This window comes from Rhinoderma darwinii, chromosome 6 (assembly GCF_050947455.1).
Source record: "Rhinoderma darwinii isolate aRhiDar2 chromosome 6, aRhiDar2.hap1, whole genome shotgun sequence".
NCBI classification, from domain to species: domain Eukaryota; kingdom Metazoa; phylum Chordata; class Amphibia; order Anura; family Rhinodermatidae; genus Rhinoderma; species Rhinoderma darwinii.
Window position 1 is genome coordinate 53,184,967 of NC_134692.1, and position 22,458 is coordinate 53,207,424.

General features: G+C 40.3%; 1 protein-coding gene across 2 annotated transcripts in view; it reads right to left on the reverse strand.

Moving 5' to 3' along the window:
• VPS8 (VPS8 subunit of CORVET complex) overlaps nt 1-22,458 on the reverse strand; it is a 163,298-nt gene that overhangs the window by 35,048 nt on the left and 105,792 nt on the right. For both annotated transcript variants that reach the window (XM_075829729.1, XM_075829728.1), the window contains 7 exons: nt 10,161-10,207; nt 9,550-9,697; nt 9,365-9,454; nt 7,809-7,860; nt 7,135-7,238; nt 4,187-4,268; nt 3,334-3,416 (listed from right to left, as the gene is read on the reverse strand). In XM_075829729.1, the coding sequence (XP_075685844.1) occupies nt 3,334-3,416; nt 4,187-4,268; nt 7,135-7,238; nt 7,809-7,860; nt 9,365-9,454; nt 9,550-9,697; nt 10,161-10,207 (606 nt within the window). The remainder of the gene's footprint in view (nt 1-3,333; nt 3,417-4,186; nt 4,269-7,134; nt 7,239-7,808; nt 7,861-9,364; nt 9,455-9,549; nt 9,698-10,160; nt 10,208-22,458) is intronic.

A 22,458-nucleotide genomic window follows, 5' to 3' on the forward strand; every position in this document is an offset into this window, starting at 1 on the left:
AAAACACTGTTGACTGATCTTTAAACAAATATAAAAATCAAAAAAGAAACCCTAGTAAAGACAGAACACTTTTTTATAGAATTGCCACATTTATACAGTTATCCAACAGCCATATCATCACGATGACAAAGTAATTGCAGAATGCTAAGTAGTTGGGTTTTTATCAGCAATAACCGCAACCAAACACATCCTATAACTTAAAGTGGTTCTCAAGTTGCTAGAATTATAAAGATTAAAAAAAGAACAAAAAAAAAACACCTACATGTTCATCGCATTCTAAAGTTGTACAATTAATGGGGCTGCTTTCGAAAAAGTAAACAATGTTGTTGCCTGGTGTCCATGGCAGATTCCTATGAGACGCTCACAGTGAAAGAGACTTCCGGTCCACACAGCAGACGCTGTAGGAATCGGCCGGTCACAGTGCTGTCATGTAACATAATTGAAGCCAGGATTTTTCGGCAACAAAGCGCCCGGTAACAGGATGACCTGCCCGAACTATTACCGGGTGTACTTTACAAACGGGAGCCGCAATAAAAGAAAATTACTGGCATGTCTCTTTAATTTAGTTTGTCCCAGCCATTCATTTGTAGACCTTCATTTCTTTGGTGGACCATGCTAATTATGCATGTTGTAAATACGCTTCAGAACTCACCAGGCACTCTCTCTAAATATTTTTGGGGATTGTGAGGAAACACATGGTTCCTTCAATAATGAAAAGTAGTCATGAGCCAGCGAAGTATCTCCACACCATCACACTGATATCATTATATTGGACTATTGTTTTAAGGCTTATTGTAGAATTCTTTATTTCAACTACGCCAAAGTGATTTGCCACTTATGACTCATCTACCGATTGTCCAATTCAATTTGAGCATCATCCAGGTGTCTTCATCCAAAGGCAAAGACACAAATACTAAGGAGGGTCCTGTGAACGCAATGTCTGTTTTCTGTTAGGAAGACCTCTATAGTCCTTTTGGAATGAACATTTTGGGGTTTTGTCAATGCAGGAGCTGTTTTGGGTGATAAAGAGGTTTCAGATTCTGCATGTACAAGAGTGCTTAAATTTGAAAGCCTTTGCATGGATCTTTTTGCACTTACTTTGTATTTTGTCTAGTAGTTTCGCACACCAAATTTTTTTTCGGAATAAAACATAAACCGCCCTTTTATTTCAAATCCAATGAGCAAAAACTCAGATTGTTATATTCTTGAAGTAAACAGTGTGGTTACTATTTGAGATCAAACAACTATGTTCTTTCGAAATGTAGAATCTGCTTTCAGCGTAGTCATTCATGTTGACCTTAACTGAGGCCTGAAGTTCTTTGGATGATCTTCTGAGTTCTTCTTTCGGACTTGCTGGTGGAGTCACGCACTTTGGCAAATCAACGACTCCTGAAAATATTCACCTGTTTCAGAACTTCTCTATTTGGAGCTGACGGCTCTCACTGTGGTATAAAAGAGTCCCATTGCCTTAGAAAGTGCCTTATAACCCTTTTGTGAGATCTTTTTTTTCTCACTGACTGAGGACCCGAAAAAGCAGTTTTTGCCTATAAACTTATGAATTAGCCTACAATTCTGCAACAGAAATTAAAAATACTGATTAAAGAAGGTGTTTTATTGCTGCTAAAGGTGGTGCAGCCAATTATAAGGTTATGGGGCAGTTACTTTTTCACATGAGTTTATGTATGTTGGATAACTTCCAATTGTCTAAAATTACGTTTGGTTTAAAGGTTCATGTGATGTTAAATACTTTTGAGACAGAAAAGATAAAAAGTATCATAGGAGTCATACTTATTGGCCAACCAAAAAAAAATAAAAATAAAAAAACATAATTGCAAGCTTTCGGGAGAACAGAGGCCCCCTTTATCAGGAAGGTTTACAAATGATTAACGGAGGGAAGCGTACAACATTTAAAAGAGGTTACACATGGCGCTTCGTGGTATTTGAGCCATGCACGCCATTTTGTACTTACCGCTTAGCCAGGATCAAGAGATTATTAAAAAGTCACAAAAATAAAAAGCTGCATCTCTTCTCCACACAGACCACGTAATTTTACTAATATTATATATACGCACACACACAATATATATATATGCTTGAGAAAGGTCCTAAGGGTGGACAGAAACAGTGAATCTCTGCATTTGATTGAATAAATCACTTTATTTTTGCTCACATTGGAGTGCTGCTGAATTTCTTTTTGATATATATATATATATATATATATATATACACACACACAGACACACACACACACACACACGCACGCACGCACGCACAACACCATAGCTCGTATGTGTTGCAAACACTGTAACAAAAGGGTTAATGCCTATGAATACCCAACCATGATAATACTACAGAGCTGGCATGAAATATGCATGAAATGATGGCCCAGATTTCAAAGCGATCCTCTAGAACATCTGCATTCTGCAGGAAAGTGAGCCAAGGACAAGCGGGCAGCAGATGAGACTTCAGTTTTGACTGTTATTGTGTTTAACCCATTAAGGTAATGGAGTCATTTAGAGGGTGGTATATTTACGACATGTTTCTTTTTTTATTTACTCTTAGTTTTCCTAACTTCATGATAAACTAATGACTTTAGATTTTTAACGCTTAATAGAATAATAATAGCTGGATTTTTTTTGAACCAACTCTTTGCAATTTGTTTTTCCCAACAAACCCCTTTAATAGTCTTTCATATAAGTCCTCTGATTTGTAATGTAATTACAGAAATGGAGATAACTTCTTGTGCAATAGTATTCCTTATCAGAGCCATGTTCGGGGTGGATAGCGTCTGATACCCATTGGTCATTGGTCCTTAAAGGGAACCTTTACGTCAAACATGCAGGTCTATCTGCAGGCAGCATGTTATAGAGCAGCAGGAGCTGAGCAGATTGATACATAGTTTGGCGGGCAAATAATTCAGGATAACTTGTAATTTATTTATTTAGATCCATTTTCACTGTGGACTAAAGAGTCCAGTGGGCGGTCTCAACCACTGATTGACAGCCTTCCCTGCATTTGTGTGCATACAGAAGTAGCTGCTAATCACTGAAACCACCCACTGGACTCTTAAGTTCACAGCAAGAAGGAATTGAAAACAATAAATTATAGGTTATGTTCTACTAAACCTTTTTACCCAAAACGACATATCAATCTGTTCAGCTCCTCCTGCTCTATCTCTACAGATAGGACAGCATGTTCAATGTGACAGCTGTCCTTTAAACTCGCACTGTGAAGCTTTGTTCAATGCCTCTAAAACCTTTCAGATAGCTGCAAAATAATGTGAAGTCATTATGTAACACAAATAAAAATATTCCGCAGAACTGGCATAGTTACCTTCAGGATCCTCTGGAGTATGGATGGAAGGGAGATATACGCGGCCATGCTATTGAGAACTTCCATTGTCAAACTCTTTAATGCTAAAGGGAAAAAACAAATAATGACATACATATGAATAAGAGTAGTGGGTAAATCATACAAATACAAAGGGGAGATTTATCAAAATGATTGCAAGTGAAATGTGGATCTGTTAACCATAAAAACCGATCAGGTGAGGAAATTTAAAGCAGCAACATGATTGGTTGCTATGGGCAACTGCTCCACTTCACCCTTGCACTGGTTTTGGTAAGACCTCACGAAGCAGATCCATCAGTTGAGTGCGTAAAATGTAGAAAAGCATTTCATTCTGTATATTAATGAACTACCATTCTGGGAATATAAAGTTACTTGAAGTTACCTAGTAGGTGAACGCAAACAGCAGACCGAAAAAAAAAAATTGGGGGGAGACTTACCAAGCACAATGCACCAGAATTCGGTCACAAATTGCACTCAGAAAATGAACTACATGCCATGTGCCAAATTTATTATGCATTTTAGAAACGTTTTCAATTTCCATAGACAGAAAAAGTTCAAATTGATTAAAAGTATGTGCCATTTCTATTAGCAGGATATTGTGATAATGTACGGCAGCCATTTTTTGCCGACTTCTAAATGCATATAATAAATTTCCATCATTGATTTTTTTTCTATGGACTAGTATTGTATACCTGTTCCTTTATGTTGCATTCTAAGCCAATTTCTTTACAATACTTTTTCTTGCAGAAAATGTATCCGATTTATAGCCAAGTCATTGCGCACACTGTGCTTACACTTCAAGTACCAGGAAGCGAGACACAGGGAAGGTTCTTACCATCTGAATATTGCTGAGATGGAGAGGAACTTAAAAGCTTCTGCGGTAACATCATTGCCTCAAGCAGTGGGAACCACAGGGCCTGTATAGGAAAGTGAACAGGTCACTGAAGTAAAGGGGATGAGGCTGTATAGCATAAAACACAGTGGAGCCAGAAGAGGCATTGCCAAAGCCATAAATCTCATAGCATGTATTAGATGTATTTACTAACAGCCTGTAAATAGAAAAACACAAGAAAACATTACTGCAATTTACCCTTAACCCCTTAATGACCGGCCTATTTTAGACCATAACGACCAAGCCATTTTTTACGCTTTTCCATCGTCACATTCCAAGAGCTATAACTTTTTTATTTTTGCGTCGACATAGCTGTATAAGGTCTTGTTTTTTGCGGGACAAGTTGTATTTTTTAATAGCACCATCTTGGGGGACATATGTTATTTATTGATTAACTTTTATTAACTTTTTTTTTGGTGGGGGGGGGTAGAAAAAAAACGGAAATTTCGCCACGCTTTTTGGCGTCCTAAATCTACGCCGTTTACCGTGTGTTATAAACAACACAATAACTTTAATCAGCGGGTTGTTACGATTACAACGATACCAAATTTTTATAGATTTTGTATGTTTTACTACTTTTACACAGTAAAAACGCTTATTTTAAAAAATATTATTTGTTCTTGCGTCTCCATATTTGAAGAGCCATAACTTTTTTATTGTTCCGCCGATGCGGTTGTATGAGGGCTTTTTTTTTTGCAGGAAGACTTGTAGTTTTTATTGGTACCAGTCTGGAGTAGATGCGACTTTTTGATCACTTTTTATCACATTTTTTTTAAAGTCAGGATTCACAGAAAACAGCAATTTTTCCATAGTTTTTTTACGGCGTTCACCGTGCGGGTTAAATAATGTAATAGCTTTATAGTCGGGGTTGTTATGGCTGCGGCGATACCAAATATGTGTAACTTTTTAACTTTATTTTGGTTTTTTAATAGTAAAGCAGTTTGTAAGTGGAAAAGTGTTTTTTTTTCACTTTTTTTTAAATTAACTTTATTCAACTTTTTTTTAAACTTTTTTACTATTCCCACTAGGGGACTTTAATATGCGATTCTCCGATCGTTATTATAATACACTGCAATACTTTTGTATTGCAGTGTATTACTGCCTGTCCGTTTAAAACGGACAGGCATCTGCTAGGTCATGCCTCCGGCATGATCTAGCAGGTATTCACGACAGGCAGACCTGGGGGCCTTTATTAGGCCCTCCGGCTGCCATCGGAGAGACAGACACTCGGCGATCTGATCGCCGGGTGTCAGTGGGATGAGAGGGAGTTCCCTCCCTCTCTCCAAAACCACTCAGATGCGGTGCACGCTATTGTGCACCGCATCTGAGGGGTTAAACGGGTGAGATCGATACTAATAACGATCTCACACGTTAGAGCAGGGACGCCCCCAGCTCTCAGCTGCCTCTGGTAGCTGAGAGCAGGGAGATTTGACAGCTCCCTGCTCTGTTTACTTATTCCGATGCCGCAACGTAAAAAGTCTATTGCATCGGAATAAGGCCCGTTAGTGACCGACGTAGAACCACTATGGGCCGGTCACGAACGGGTTAACAGATCGTTATTGAAAGTACCATACAATTATTGTATGATTTTTCCATACACAAACAGAAATAAGCAGCACTCAACGTCAAATTCCAAAACGGTAGTGGGTGCAAGCAGGTAATCCCGATCCGTGGATTATGAGATATAAATAGAAGAAATCCCACAGCACTCCAATGAATCAAAAAGGTGTAGTTTATCCAGTCAACAAAGCTGCAATGTTTCCGTTCTGCTATAGGACCTTTTTCAAGCACTCTACTATACACATATATATATATATATATATACACACACATACATACATATTGTACCTTTGTTTAAGTGTCCGTATTCCGGATGTAACAACGGACCCCGCATGGTTCTACTGAACCGAACTTACAGCATTACAACGATCTATGTGACCATAAGTTTGGCTCAATAAAACTGGGAAGGGGCAGGTTGTCTAGGTGCTACATCTGGAACATGGACAGTTAAACACCGGTACAATATACCTGTCAGAATGGGAACGAACACATAGAGGATACACCATTGTATTATGTGGTTTTTACTTTAAAGGCTATGTAAACTTTTGAAGGCAATTTTTATTTAATAAATAAAAAAATATTTAATATTATTTTGAACAACTTTTTAATTGGTTTGCATTAGAATTTTTTTTAACTTTTGGAGTTCATGAACTTAGATGTGATTGATAATAGCTGGATCCTGCGTGTCTGAAGCAGTCAGTCCTGCAGACCTGACTGATTCGGCTTTGAGCACAAGATACAGCTTCAACGTATACCGGATACATAGAAGTTGTATCTCAAATTTTTTTTTTTTATAAAAACCAATTAAAAAGTTCAAAATGACATAAAATACTGATGTATTAAAGAAAATTGTCTTAAAAAGTGTACATAGCCTTTAAAGATGATGTGTGTGACTCACAAAAAGATTAGATTATTATTTAGGGCCCATTGACATCAGCGTTGTCTTTCCTAGTCTGTCTTTACTATCGCTTCCGTTTGCATTACCATTGATTTCATTGGTGTTTTTCCTTCAGTTGGTTTCCGTTTGCCTCCGTTCTGCCTGGTATCCATTTTTTTTCAGCCTAGTGGAACGGAGGCAAACTGAAACCAACTGAAAAAAAAAACAAAAAAACATGGTAATGCAAACGGAAGCGATAGTTATCATTTGAATTTCCGTACATCTGTACCTCTGACGGAAAAGTTGAATGGAACAGATGAACAAATACACAACGCTGATGTGATTGGGACCTTAGATTTCTGGAAAACCACTGAATACATGCTTGAATACACTGATCTTATGAAAACCCAGACAACTATCGTTGCAGCAAAGCACATAGCGAGCATCATCATACCTCTCTCTGCTGTTGGTTGAGGGTATGTGATGTTCTCTCACATAAAGAGATTGTTTCTGATAGAGTTTCCTCAACATCTTTAAAGACAGACACTTGATTGGTATCTACAATGGGAGAGGTAGAATTCAATGAGCACAACAAACATTGGTTTTATTCTCCAAAAAAGCTTCCATTTGGGTCTGAAATGCTCTTTAGAGAATGACGCTTGAGCAATTCAACTTTAAGTGCTCAATCCTCGTTGTAGGACATTTCCAATTCTATTTTATTATAATGGAAAATACCTAATTTAAATATCAAATCCATCTTTCAGCAACCCTCTTTAGTGAATCAATCAAATGCAACTCCATTTATTTAAATATGCATTGTTCAAACGCTACCTCTTTCATGATGGCGTGGTCTATTTCTCCTGAGAATATGGATAATATTTCATTTCATTTCTGCAGACAATATCCGTATAACAGCTTGCACTTGCGAATTTAAAGAGGAATATAAATGGGCAAAAAACAACAACTAATGGCTATATATTTTTACTAATCGTTGAGTCAAGTAGAAATGTAATCTTGTTTAGATTTCATGGCTTAGTATCATACTACCTCGTCCATTGCATAGCTTCTTACCTTGGCATGCTGAATAATAACAGAAAAAAATGTGTGTTTACTATATTAGAAGCCTACCTGCTGCATCGACAGAGTCCCCAGTCAATACCGAAAGTCTGTCTTGTAGCCTCTAAATATATGATAAAAGTAGAACTACAAGTTAGGACACCCAAAACATCAAATGATATATCAGGGGTTATATACAGCCTGAAAAATATAGAACTTCTTTGCGATGCTTATTTGACAGCCAAGATAAAAGGTTTGCAAGTTGATTTGTGACAATAGTACCAAATTCTACAGTTAATGATGGCCATACACATTAAATAACTGTCGGCCGACAGTTACTTCTCCCAACAGCCCCATAAACATGCACACTCACCTCAGCCGACTGTGCATTTGTTAATGTCAGTGGGAGACAGGAATGACAGTGGCTTATCTTTGTTGGGAACAAAGGATTGGGCATGTTGAAATGTTATGTAACATGGCAATTTTTCTTCTCCCCGTCATCTACCATCAGGGAGAGTCGGAAGGCCCCAATACACATTAGATCATCGATAGATCCTGCTGAAATTGTCAGGTTCGGCTGAGTTTTGTCTACTGTGCATGGGCACCTTAAAAAGGGTTGTCTCATGACGATAACGCCTTTTCAGAAAGAAAATCGGCATGGCGATCAGCTGCTTGCCGCAATGTCCCCTGGCTATAAAAGCTGATCGCCGGGAGTGAGAGAAGCCGGACCCATTGCAATAAGGTGATCGCCGCGGGTTCAGCTTCTCTCACCCCTGGCAATCAGCTGTTATGGCCAGGAGAGGTTGAAGCCAGCCAGACATTTTCCCCGCAGCGGACGATGAAGGAAATATGTAGTATTACATGCCGGCTGAATGGCATGAGTCCACCATAGCAGGTGCAGGTCTTAGAGTCCTCTGTTTTGGCACATAGAGGGAAGTACCATGCGGTTGACATCCTCCATGATGTCCATATGCCCTAATAGGGCAATTGAACAGGGCTTGTCCTAATGGGACAACCTCTTTGAGGTGTAGCAAAGGATTTATATGTTAGGGAATGGTCTTTCTAATTGACACAAACTAGGAAGATTGGGTTCGGCTTAAATTCATAAACAGGGTGAAGTGCTTCATCTGTCAAGCACCATCACAACCACTTTCAATCAGCAACCAACTATGTCTAAACCCTATGTTAGAAAATGAAAGGACAAATAATAAAGTAAATAAAAGTAGAGTGTTACAGGTCTTACAAGATGCACATCAAAGAGTCAAAATATCTTCCATTATTATCCAGGGGAGGAGGGGAAAGGGGAAGGAAAAGAAGGGAACAAACACGAACAAGTTAGCCTGTCTTCAGAACGATATTTCCCGCCTCGTCAACAACATTCAAAAGTAAAGAGCATGCTTCCCTCGTCTCTCAGACAAAGCTCAACACAACCATGGACAAAGAGGTGGGACAGGGGCCACCAACTGATCTTATTTCTACAATAAAGACATACAGCCAAGCCTGAGAGTCACAGCGCTCTAGAGATTTAAAGGCCCCTTACATATCATAGGAGTGTTTTCCATGTAACTTGAATCTTTAAACATCTCCAAAAGGTATTATTGGTAATAAGGTAGTGCCATTCTAGTTACCGTAAGCATGACTTGGAAAGCTGCCTGGATATCCCCTTTCTTCTCCAAGAGATAGGCTAATGTCTCATGGTTATTGTGCTTCTGGGCAATCTGTAATCAGGAAAGGAAAACATATTTCTAACAAGCGTTCTCAAAGAAGTTAATGTAAACAATAATCATTTTTTTAGACCGTATTCTGTCCTCACCTCAATAGTCTCCTCCAATCGGTAATGTTCCAGTATTTGTAGTACTTGAGTCACATGACAAGGGTCATACTGACACATAAGATCTATGAAGTGTTCTGTGATATGTGGCTGATTCTGTAATATCTCAGGGCTTAGCTGAGCTCCATCCCTACAAAAAAATAAATAAATGAGATGATGACTCCATAACCTCAAATTAAAGGGGTTGTCCAGGCTGGGGCTGTCTTTTTATACTGATGACCTATAACAGGATAGGTCATCAGTGTATGATTGGTGGGGGTCCAATACTGGGACCCCGCACCGATCAGCCGTTTGGGCTGCCTCCAGTTGCCGGAAGCTATGCAGGGGTCAGTGCCGGAATCAGATGGCTACGACCACAGTATAGTGGCTGTGATGGGTAACTGCAGCTCTGCTCCTTTTCACTTGAATAGGAGCAGAGCTGCAGCACTACCGCTATACAGTAGTCTGAGCCATCTGATTCCGGGGCACAGACCCTGCATAGCTTCCAACTGCCTCCGGGCACCTGATCGGTGCAAGGTCCCTGGGTGTCGGATCCCCACCAATCATATACTGATCACCTAGGCTGTGGACAGACAGACACAAAGAATACAAACCTTGGATCTAGAAGGCTTTTAAGAAATTGGAAAAGCAAAAACGAATCCTGCAAATACAACAACACTGTGTAAGTTTCATTCTGACTGACATTGGACAACTCATCATAAGACTACAGTAAAACCTAAAGAACTACAGAGGTTAGGTGCCAGACCCTTTAGGAGAAGGCAGCAGCGTTTAACCGCTTCAGTCTTCTCCAGTTCAGCTATCAACTTTCCTATCTCATTCAGCGCTGTGCAACGAATAGAGGCAGCAGCAATTCTCAACGATCACTTCATCGCTGGGTGGCCATCCAGCATGGAAGAGCTGCTGGGTTTTAGAAAACCTATGGATGCTCCGGATACAGTAAAAAATAAATAAATATATATTTCTTTCCTAAGTAAAAAAACAAAAAACAGACACTACCCGCGCCAACAGAGACATCCTTATCAACAAAACTATACAGATTCTAATTTTTTAATAGCAAAATTCTCGCAAAAATAAACTAAAAACAACAAAATAGATTATTTTTTTTACACTTTTTGTACAATTAAAGTGTAGCTAAACGCTTGACAAACTTCTGACCTGTCATAGTAACATGTCAGAAGTTTGGATTGGTGGGGGTCAGAGCACGGAGACCCCCACCAATCGCTAGAACGAAGCAGCTCAATCGCTTGTGAGTGCTCAGCCGCTTCGTGTCTGTTCGACCAGCATATTTTGGGCCCTAATGACTAGTGATTTTTTTCATCGTTGCCTTTCGAAAGTCATACATTTTTTCTTTTTCTTTTGAACTAGCCACATGAAGGGTTATTTTTTTGCAGAACAAGTTATATTTTTAATGCCACAATTTTGTGGAACATATAACAGATTAACTTTTAGGGGTGTAATAGTATTGGTATTATTTTGGGGTACATACGACTTTTTGATAGCTTTTTATTGAGTATTTTGGAAAGCAGAACAAACAGAAAACAGCAATTCTGGAATTGGTTTTTATTTTATGTTTTACAGTGTTCACTGTGCAGGATAAATAGCATATTCGTTTTATAGTTTGTGTCGTTACGGACATGGCGGTTCGAATTATGTGTAACTTTTTATTTATTTTTAATACTAAAACATTTTGTATTGCTTGGGATTTTTCTTTTTTTATTATAAACTTTATTAATCTATTTTTTAAACTTTTTTTTTTAGTCCCATTATGGGATTTCACTATGTGATTATTTCATCTAACAGGCCTAATAGGCATATACTGACGGCAGACTGACTTAGGGGTATTTGTTAGGCCCCAGGCTGCCATGGAAACCGTCGGCACCACGCAATTGCGTATTGGGGGTGCCAATGGGATGAAAGAGTCTCCTTTGTCTGAAACCACTTAGATGTCACAGTCGATAATTCCGATCCTGGCTGTTGGAGCAGGAGCCCTGCTGGCTTTAGCCAGCCAGACAACCGCCCTGGTTTATGACAGCGCCGTGATAAGGAAAAAGGTTAAACTAGTGTAGTAGTGAAGTCTAAGGGCTTGTTCACACGAACGTGAATCTCGTCCGTGTGACAGCCGTTAAAACAACGGCTGTCACACGGTCCCAACGGAGCGTGTGAACAGTCCATGAAAATATAGGATATGTCCTATTTTACTGCGTGTCACGCATCGCTCCATAGACTGTAGTTCTTTTATTAGGCTCTCAATTTTTCCATTTATAAAGGACATAAAGATAGTAAAACATCTTATGTATATTCTTCTGTCAAAGGAGTCTCTAGAAAAGTGAGGAATGAACCAGACTCAGGGTTGGCAAAGAACGATGGCCACCAAGATGCAAGGTTCCGAGACAAGTGATTGAAAGGCTTTCTGTGGTGAAGGTCAAAGCTGCCTTTGTTGAGAATGTGCTAATGAACTCATTAAGTGTCTGCCAGCAGAGATGATTCAATTGAACCGGGAGGTGCATGAGTATAGACAGGAAGCAGAGGCTGGTAAATACATCTCCCTGCTTTCATCTTTCATCAAACGCACAGCAGAAAATGCTGGGTACGCTTTGCAATAAGCGTCAGTTAAAACATAGTCAAATGTCCTATTCTCAAGATATTCTACAGAAAGATGGAAATTCTCAAAACTTCAATTAAATATTTTTTTTTTCTGCATTTTACGGTTTTAAGCATCATCCTAGACATGTAAACATAGGATTGTATGATATCAGTGTGATGACTGTGTGTGAAAGTGCTATAAAAGATAGACATAGAGTAATAGAAAACAGTGAACAATGAAAACATAGAAGTACTTTATTGTAAATGTAAACTTTGAAGGTAAATACTTTATTTAGCGTGAGAAGAAACTGTACCACATATAGTACATGGGAAAGGTCAAGCAGAGGATCTTCTTAATGTCAAATTAAGAATGCAAATCAGGGCCAAGAAGAAATGGGAGGAGCAGCTGCATCAGATGTAGGTGGCTCCCCTACAGAGGGAAGGTGCAACTCAAAGAATGTAAGGCTGTCCCAATGTCCTTAAAGCGTACCTAACTTTTCAGGTGACATCAGAATAAGCTGTCATATGAGTGTACATGAGGAATAACACAATATGTAACCATTATATGACTTGTATATGGATTTTAGCAGTTTTCCCCTCTGAAGGCTCTCTCCCTAATTCTCAGTTTTTTCTGAGCTAGTGGGTGGAGCATAACTGCAGCCTTCTATACACTGCACACATAGAGAAGAGAGCATCCAGTCCACTATCTCTATGGTGTTTCTGCTTCTAAGGATGTGATACAGAGAGGACAGTATACAGAAGTAAGGAGTAGTGTAGCAGAGAATCCAGCACGGAGGCAACATATAACTCTTACCAGCAGCCTGTTTCTCCTCTCTATTTCTGCTCCTGCTCCCTCCTCCTGCCCCTCACTTTCGTCTCCATACTTCTATCGGCAGCGTGTGTGTTTTCTGCTCCCCCTCCCATCTCCATAGACTTCTATAGGCAGCTAGTCTGCGTCTTTCAATGCTCCTACTCCCCCTCTCCTCCCCTCTCTATAGTCTTCTATGGGCATCATCTGTGTCTCTCTGCTCTTGCTCCCACCTCCTGCTTCCCCTGCCCTCTCCATAGACTTCTATGGGCAGCAGCGTGTGTGTGTGGGCCTGTTGACATCACCGTTCGCTTTCCGTTCCGGGGTTCCGTCTGAGGTTTCCGTCGGGTGAACCCCGCAACGGAAAGTGAAACCACACCTTCCGTTTCAGTCACCATTGATAGCAATGGTGACGGAAACATCGCTAATGGTTTCCGTTCGTCACCATTCCGGCAGGTTTCCGGTTTTCCGACGGAATAGCGCTGTCGACTCCGCTATTGATTCCGGTGTTAAAACGGAAACCTGCCGGAATGTTTACGAACTGAAACCATTAGCAATGTTTCTGTCACCGTTGATATCAATGGTGACGGAAACGGAAGCTGTGGTTTCAGTTTCACTTTCTGTTGCGGGGTTCACCCGACGGAAACCTCCGATGGAACCCCGGAACGTAAAGCTAACGCTGATGTGAACAGGCCGTGTGTGTGTTCCCCCTCCCCTTTTCATAGATGTCTATTGGCAGGCTGTGGACAGAGAATTGCAGGAATCGAGACACCTTGTGGCAGTTATTACACAGAGAATTTGCATGCATAACATTACATTTTAACAGTAAGTAAAGTACATAGTTGATATATATCAAGTTTACGATTAGATCAGCTTAAATTGTTTGAAAAGTTAGTATTCACTTAACCCCTTAAGGACACGGCCTATTTTGCACTTCAAGATGCAGTCCCATTTTTTTTTTTAATCGGACGTGTCAATTTATGTGGTAATAACTTTGGAATGCTTTTCCTTATCTTACATAATTCAGAAACAGTTATTTTGTGACACATTGTACTTTATGCTAGTAGTAAATTTTGGTCTACTATATGTTAACGCTTTAGTTATAAAATAAAAAAATCAGAAATGTATTATTAACCCCTTCCCGACATTTGCCGTATAGGTACGTCATGGAAAGCATTGACTTCCCGCATCTTGACGTACCTATACGCCGAATGCTTGGGACCGGCTCAGAAGCTGAGCCGGTGCCTTCCATCACCGGATCTCAGCTGTATCTTACAGCTGATATCCGGCTGTAACGGCGGGGACCGAAATTAGCTTCGATCCCCGCCATTAACCCCTTAAGTGCAGCGCTCAAACGCGATCGCTGCACTTAAGGTGTTTGCAGCTCATCGGAACCCCAGTAATGAAATTGCCGGGGTTCCGGTGGCTGCAATGGCAACCGGAGGCCTAATACTGGCCTCCCGGTCTGCCTAGCACCGAAGCCGGTCAAGTTCCGCCCGGCGGCGGAGCCTGATCGGCTTCCGTAGCTGCCGGCAAGATGGCGCCGGGTCAGGAGCTGATCCGGCGTCATCAGCGGTGGAAGTCAGCTGTACTGTACAGCTGACATCCACCTGTAACGGCAGGAACCGGAGCTAGCTCCGATCCCTGCCATTAACCCCTTCGATGCAGCAATCGAAAGCGATTGCTGCATCGTAGCGGTTACTAGCAGATCGCCAGCCCTGACAGGCAATCAGGACTGGCGACTGCTGTTATGGCAACAGGAGACACAATGGCCTCCTGCTCTGCCATTACGGAAGCCGATTTAGGCCCCGCCGGGAGGCGAAGCCTAATCGGCTTGCTACATAGGTAGTGCAATGTATTAGAAAAAAAAAAATCTGACCGTTGGACCTTCAAGTCCCCTAGTGGGACTTGAGAAAAAGTGTAAAAAAAGTATAAAAAAGTGTAAAAAAGTGTAAAAAAGTGTAAAAAAAAGTGCACAAAATAAAAGTTTGAAAACAATAAAAGTTTCAAGTAATCAAATAAAACACAATCCCCCTTTTACTCTTATCAAGTCCTTTATTATTGAAAAATAATAATAAACCATATGTATTTGGTATCGCCACGACCGTAACGACCGGAGGTATCAAAATATTATATTATTTATTGCACGCGGTGAACAGCGTAAAAAAAAAACCGTAAAAAACATTACCAGAGTTTCTGTTTTTTGGTCACTTTGCCCTACAAATATTAGAATAAAAAGTGATCAAAAAGTCGCACGTATCCAAAAATGGTACCTATAAAAACTATAGCTCGTCCCGCAAAAAACAAGCCCTCATACAACTCCGTCAACAAAAAAATTAAAAAGTTATGGTTCTCACAACTTGGCGGCAGAAAAAATACATTCTTTTTACAAAAGTAATTTTATTGTGCAAAAAGTTGTAAAACATGAAAAAGTGCTATAAATTAGGTATCGCCGGAATCGTACTGACCCGCAGAATAAAGTTAACATGTAGTTTATAACGCGTGGTGAACGCTGTATAAAAAAAACTAAAAAAGCTGTGCCAGAATTGCGTTTTTTTGTTTAACTGGCATCCCAAAAAATAGGATAAAAGGTGATCAAAAAGTTGCATGTACCCCAAAATGGTACCAATAATAACTACAGCTCGTCCCGCAACAAACCAGCCCTCATACCACTACGTCTATGAAAAATAAAATTAGTTTTGGCTCGAATAAGTCAGGAAATAAAAAAATATGCAGTTGTGCCCGAAGGGAACATTTCTTCTGTTTGAAGAGGCGATTTATCAAGGACCTAAAATTAGGGAACCAGGAAAGGGAGGGCCCAAACATATCCGCTGGAAGCGACGGTGCCCGTATTATACCAGGACAACACTTCCTAGCAAAATTCCCCAAACTACAAAGGCGCGGAGTGTGGACCAAAAGGGGGATAAGAAAGGACGCCATATATCAGTGCGACACCGGCCTGTGCAGAAAGGATTGTGTCACGGCGTAACACACATCTATGGATCATTTTATTGTTTTTTTTTTACCCCATTATTATACCACCTAACTATGCCCCTTATATACTCTGCCCGGCTTACATATGCCCCCACATTATAAACGGAAACACCAGTAAGACTCCAAACAAAACTACTACCAAGCAAAATCCACGCTCCAAAAGCCAAATGGCATTTCCTCCCATCTGAACCCTACAGCGTCCCCAAACAGCAGTTTCCTTCCACACATATGGCACCGTCATACCCGGGAGAACCCTTTTAGCAATTTTTGGGGTGTGTGTCTCCAGTGGCATAAGCTGGGCACTACATATTTGCCACTGAATGGCATATCTAGGGAAAAATATAAATTTTGAATTTGCACCATCCACAGCGCATTCATTTATGGAAAAGACCTGTGGGGTGAAAATGCTCACTACACCCCTTAATAAATGCCTTGAGGGGTGCAGTTTCCATAATGGGGTCACTTCTCAGGGGTTTCTTTTTATTATTTCACATCTGAGCCTCTGCAGTTGTGAACCAATACTTTGTAAATCGCCAAATTAGGCCTCAATTTTACATGGTACGCTTTCACTCCTGAGCCTGGTCGACTGTCCAGGCAAGAGATTAGGGCCACATGTAGGGTGTTTCTAAAACCAGGAAACCCAGCATAATAATTAGAGAGCTGTCTTGTTATGGTGGCACAAGCTGGGCACCACATATTGGCATATCTATGGAAAAAAATCCAATTTTCACTCTGCAACATCGAGTGCACACCAATTTCTGCCAATCACCTGCAGGGTTAAAATGCTTACTACACCCCTAGGTAAATGCATTGAGGGGTGTAGTTTCCAAAATGGGGTCACTTCTGGGGGGTTTCCACTGTTTTGGGCCCACAGGCGCCCAGAAACCAATCCAGCAACATCTGCACTCCAAATGGCGGTCCTTCCCTTCTGAGCCCTGCCGTGTGCCCAAACAGCAGTTTATGACCACATATGGGGTATTGCCGTACTCGGGAGAAATTGCTTTACAAATGTTGGGTTCTTTTTTTTCCTTTATTTGTTGAGAAAATGAAAAAATTTGAGCTAAAGCTACGTCTTATTGAAGAAAAAGGATTGTTTTTATTTTCACTGCCCAATTCTAATAAATTCTATGAAACATCTGTGGGGTCAAAATGCTCACTACACCCCTAGATGAATTCCTCAAGAGGTGTAGTTTCCTAAATGGTGTCCCTTTTTGGGCGTTTTCATTGTTTTTTCCCCTCAGGGGCTTTGTAAATGTGACATGGCCTCCGCAAACCATTCCTGCTCAATGTGATCTCCAAAAGCAAAATAGCGCTCTTTCCCTTCTAAGCCACGCCGTGTCTTCAAACAGCCGTTTATTACCACATGTGGGGCATTGTTTTACTCGGGAGAAATTGCTTTACAAATTTTGTGGTGCTTTTTCTCCTTCAGTCCTTGTGGAAATGAGAAAAAAATAAGCTAAACCTACATTTTCTTTGAAAAAATGTAGATTTTTATTTTCAGGGCCTACTTCCAATAATTTCTGCAAAAAAACTGTGGGGTCAAATCGCTCACTATACTCCTAGATAATTTCCTCAATGCGTGTAGTCTCCAAAATGGGGTCACTTGTGGGGGGTTTCCACTGTTTTGTCCCCTCAGGGGCTTTGTAAATGTGACATGGCCTCCGCAAACCATTCCTGCTAAACTTGAGCTCCAAAAGCCAAATAGCGCTCTTTCCCTTCTCAGCCTCGCCGTGTGTACAAACAGCCGTTTATTACCACATGTGGGGTATTGTTTTACTCGGGAGAAATTGCTTTACAAATTTTATGGTGCTTTTTCTCCTTCAGTCTTTGTGGAAATGAGAAAAAAAAAATCGCTAAACCTACATTTTCTTTGAAATAATGTTGATTTTAATTTTCATGGCCTACTTTCAATAATTTCTGTAAAAAACCTGTGCCGTCAAAATTCTCACTGTACCCCTAGATAATTTCCTTGAGGTGTGTAGTTTCCCAGATGGGGTCACGTTTGGGGGATTTCCACTGTTTTGGCACCGCAAGAGCCCTTCAAACCTGACATGATGCCTAAAATTTATTCTAACAAAAATAAGGCCCCAAAATCCACTAGGTGCTCCTTTGCTTCTGTGGCCGGTGATTCAGTCCAGTAGCACGCTAGGGCCACATGTGGGATATTTCCTAAAACTGCAGAAACTGGGCAACAAATATTGAGTTGCATTTCTCTGGTAAAACCTTCTGTGTTATAAAAAAAATTGTATTAAAAATTTCTTTCTGCAAAAAAATATGAAATTTGTAAATTTCACCTCTACTTTGCTTTAATTCCTGTGAAATGTGTAAAGGGTTAAGACATGTTCTAAATGCTGTTTTGAATACTTTGAGGGGTGAAGTTTTTAAAATGGGGTGACTTTTTGGGGGTTTCTAATATATAAGGCCCTCAAAGCCACTTCACAACTGAACTGGTCCCTGTAAAAATGGCCTTTTGAAATTTTCTTGAAAATGTGAGAAATTGCTGCTAAAGTTCTAAGCCTTGTGATGTCATAGAAAAATAAAAGGATGTTCAAAAAATGATACCAATCTAAAGTAGACATATGGGGGATGTTAATTAGCAACAATTTTGTGTCATATAACTGCCTGTCTTCCAAGCAGATACATTTAAATTGAGAAAAATGCTAATTTTTGCAATTTTTCACTAAATTTTGGTGTTTTTCACAATTAAATACTGAACATATCGAGCAAATTTTGCCAGTAACTTAAAGACCAATGTGTCACGAGAAAACAATCTCAGAATCGCTTGGATAGGTAAAAGCATTCCGGAGTTATTACCACATAAAGTGAAACATGTCATATTTGAAAAATGAGGCTCGGTCAGGAAGGTCAAAAGTGGCCGAAGAGGGAAGGGGTTAAAATGTAGAAAAATTAGCATTTTCCTACATTTGAAATTCTCTGCTTATTAAATGGATTATGATACCACACAAATGTTTAAATAAGGATTACCATAAACGTTCTTTATGTAGGAATCATTTTATTTTTTTAAGGACTTTACAAAGCTTAGAAGTTTAATAGCAGTTTTTCAAATTTTAAACAAAATTAGCAAAACCTATTTTTTTATTATTTCAGTTTTAAGTGGCTTTGAGGGACATATATATTAGAAGCCCCCACAAATTATCCAATTTTTAAAACTGAATTCCTCAATGTATTTAAAACCACATTTAGTAAGTTTGTTAACCCTTTAGGTGTTTTACGGGAATTTATTTTAAAATATAAAAACATATATATATATTTTTTGCAACACAGCAGGTGTTAACAGTGTAAATGCCCCATGCACACGAACGTATTTGCCACTGGTACCTCCCCATATGCTAACGGGAAGGTGCCCGTGCCGTTGAAAAATATAGAACATGTCCTATTTCAGGCCTTAATTACGGCACGGGCAGGCCCATAGAAGTCAATTGGGCTCCCGTAATTACGGGTGACTACGTGTGCACCCGTAATTACTGGAGCGTTGCTAGCCGACGTCAGTGGATAGTCACTGTCCAGAGTGCTGAAAGAGTTAAACGATCGGCAGTAACTCTTTCAGCACCCTGGACAGTGACTTCCGATCACAATATAGATCAACGTGTAAAAAAAAAATAGACGTTCATACTTACCCAGAACTCCCGGCTTCTTCCTCCAGTCCGGCCTCCCGGGATGACGTTTCAGCCCATGTGACCGCTGCAGCCAATCACAGGCCAATCACAGGCTGCAGCGGTCACATAGACTGCCGCGTCATCCAGGGAGGTCGGGCTGGATGTCGAAAGAAGGACGCGTCACCAAGACAACGGCCGGGTAAGTATGAATTTCTTTTACTACGGAAAGGGCTGTCCCTTCTCTCTATCCTGCACTGATAGAGAGAAGGGGCTGCCGATTAGTGAAGTGCAGTTTTCCAGCGAAAACTTGCCCGTAAGTACGGGTGGAATACTGGTGACACTGGACCCGTATTTACGGGCACGGGTCCGTAAATACTGGTGCAATATGGGTCGAATACGTGTGACCAAGGACCCGTATTTACGGGAGGAAAAAAATACGTTCGTGTGCAGGAGGCTCTCAATATTTATTACCCAGATTCTGCAGCTCCCAGAAATATCCCATATGTGGCCTTAGTGTGCTACCAGACTCAAATACAGGTCTCAGAAACAAAGGAGCACCTTGTGGATTTTGGGTCCTCCTTTATATTAGGATGTTTTCCAGGCACCATGTCACATTAAAAGTGGCCTTGAGGTTCCAAAACATAAGAAAACCCCCCAAAAACAGCACATTTTGGAAGCTACACCTCTTAAAGAGTTTATTTAGGAGGGCAGTGAGCATTTTGACCCCACCGGTGTTTCATAGAATTTATTAGAATTAGAATATGCAATTTTTCCTTTTTACAAGTACATTATGAGAAAAAGCCACCCGTTACTTTGCAAATTCTCCTAAGTATGGCAATACCCCGTATGTGGCACAAGGAGGGACTCAGATTGAGGAGAGAGACATTTAACTTTTGGAGCACAGAATTTTCTAGATAATTTTTTGGGCACCATGTCGCATTTGCAGAGTCTAAGGGCTACCAGTACAGTGGAAAGACTATTTAGGAAACTATACCCTACAATAAACTCATCCAGGGGTATAGTAAGGAATTTAACCCCACATGATTCACCAAATTTATTAGAATTGGGCCAATCAAGTTTTTACCAATGATATGTAGTTTTAGCGAACATTTTTCATTTTCACAAGAAAAGTTTAGCAATTTTTCTAGAGTAAGGCAATACCCCATATGTGAACGTATACCGCTATTTGGACACACAGCAAAGCTCAAAAGGGAAGGAGCGCAATTTGGTTTTTGGAGTGCAATTTTCTGGAATGGGTTTTAGATGCCATGCTGCATTGCCCTGATGTACCAGTGCAGTGGAAAACCCAGAGAATTGACCCCATTTTGGAAACTACCCCTTTCAAGGAATTCTTCTAGAGGTGTAGTGAGTATGTTGACCCCACAGGTATAAAATTAGTGCGAAGTGGATGTTAAGGAGTAAAATTGCAATTTTTCCATAAGTATGCCATTTCAGTGTCCGATATATTGTGCCCAGCTTGTGCAACTGTGAAAAGACAGCTCTCTAATTATTATGATGTATTTCATTATTTTAGAAACACCCTTCATGTAGCTGTAATCTTTTGCTTGGACATACAACAAAGCTCAGGATTGATAGAGCACCATGTGCATTTGAGGCCTAATTTAGTGATTTACACAGCATTACCCACAATTGTAGAGGATCGGAGGTGTTATAATAAAAGAAACCCCAAACAAGTGACCCCATTTTAAAAACTACATCCCTCAAGGCATTCATCTGGGCATGTAGTGAGCATTTTCACAGTTGTTTTCCAGAAATTAGTGCTCAATGAATGTTGCAAAGTGAAAATTAAATTTTTTCTACAGACATGCCATTTCAGTGCCAAATATGTTGTGGCAAGCCAGTGCCAATGGAGACACACACCTAAATAGTTAGGAGGCTTCTCTTGGGTACGATAATACCCAATATGTTGTCATAAACTGCTGTTTGGGCACACTGCAAGGCTCAGGAAGACAGCAATATGGAGAACAGCTTTTCGTGGTAGTACATTTGTTTGTGGTTTTACTGTTAGTTCAATGTATAATGTGGGTGCATAATTAAGATGTGCGGAGCATATAAGCGCAGAATATTGTGGTATAATAACGGGGCAAGAAAATATTAAGATGATTAATTGATGGATGTGTGGTCCACTTTTAAGCAATTCTTTATGCACAGACCAGGTTTTTTGGTCCAGGTGTCACACTGATAAATGGTGTCCATTCTTATCCCCATTTTGTAACACACTTTTGTGGGTCCTTCCCTTGTTTTCAGTTTGGGGTACTTCACTGGGAGAGTGTTGCCCTAGTACAATCGGGCAGCCTGGCTTCCAGTATAGATGATGACATTTTGGGGCGGATGTGCTTGTACCCTTCCTTTCCTGGGGGAAATATCAGGACCTTGATAACCACCTTTTGAAACGTATTGAATGTTCCCATTTGGCCTGCACATCAAGATAGCACGGAAGTAAGTGTTATAAAACGCTATATGTTTGATGTGCACGTCCAGATTTTTGTACATGGGATATGGCTATATGGTAAATCGGGGTATTGTACAAAATATCCGCACTCCAGTATTCCCTAATCTTTAGCTTCTTCACTAGTCCCATGTAGCACAAGACCCCAAAACTTAATAATCTCCGCTGCGTCTACAGGGTCCACCTGTGTGGTCTAGCAAATGATGATGTGGAGTTTTGGGTGAAACACTGCTGGACATATAAATTAGTCTGTACCATCCTTTTGCATCATTGCGTTCCGAGAGCCACTACTTTTATTTTTCTGCTGACCGAGCTGTGGGAGGTCTTGTTTTTTTGCATTTTTTATTTACTGATCTACTGATTGTAGGTATAAAAAGAGTTACTGATCTTCTGATTGTAGGTATAATACATTGCACTAC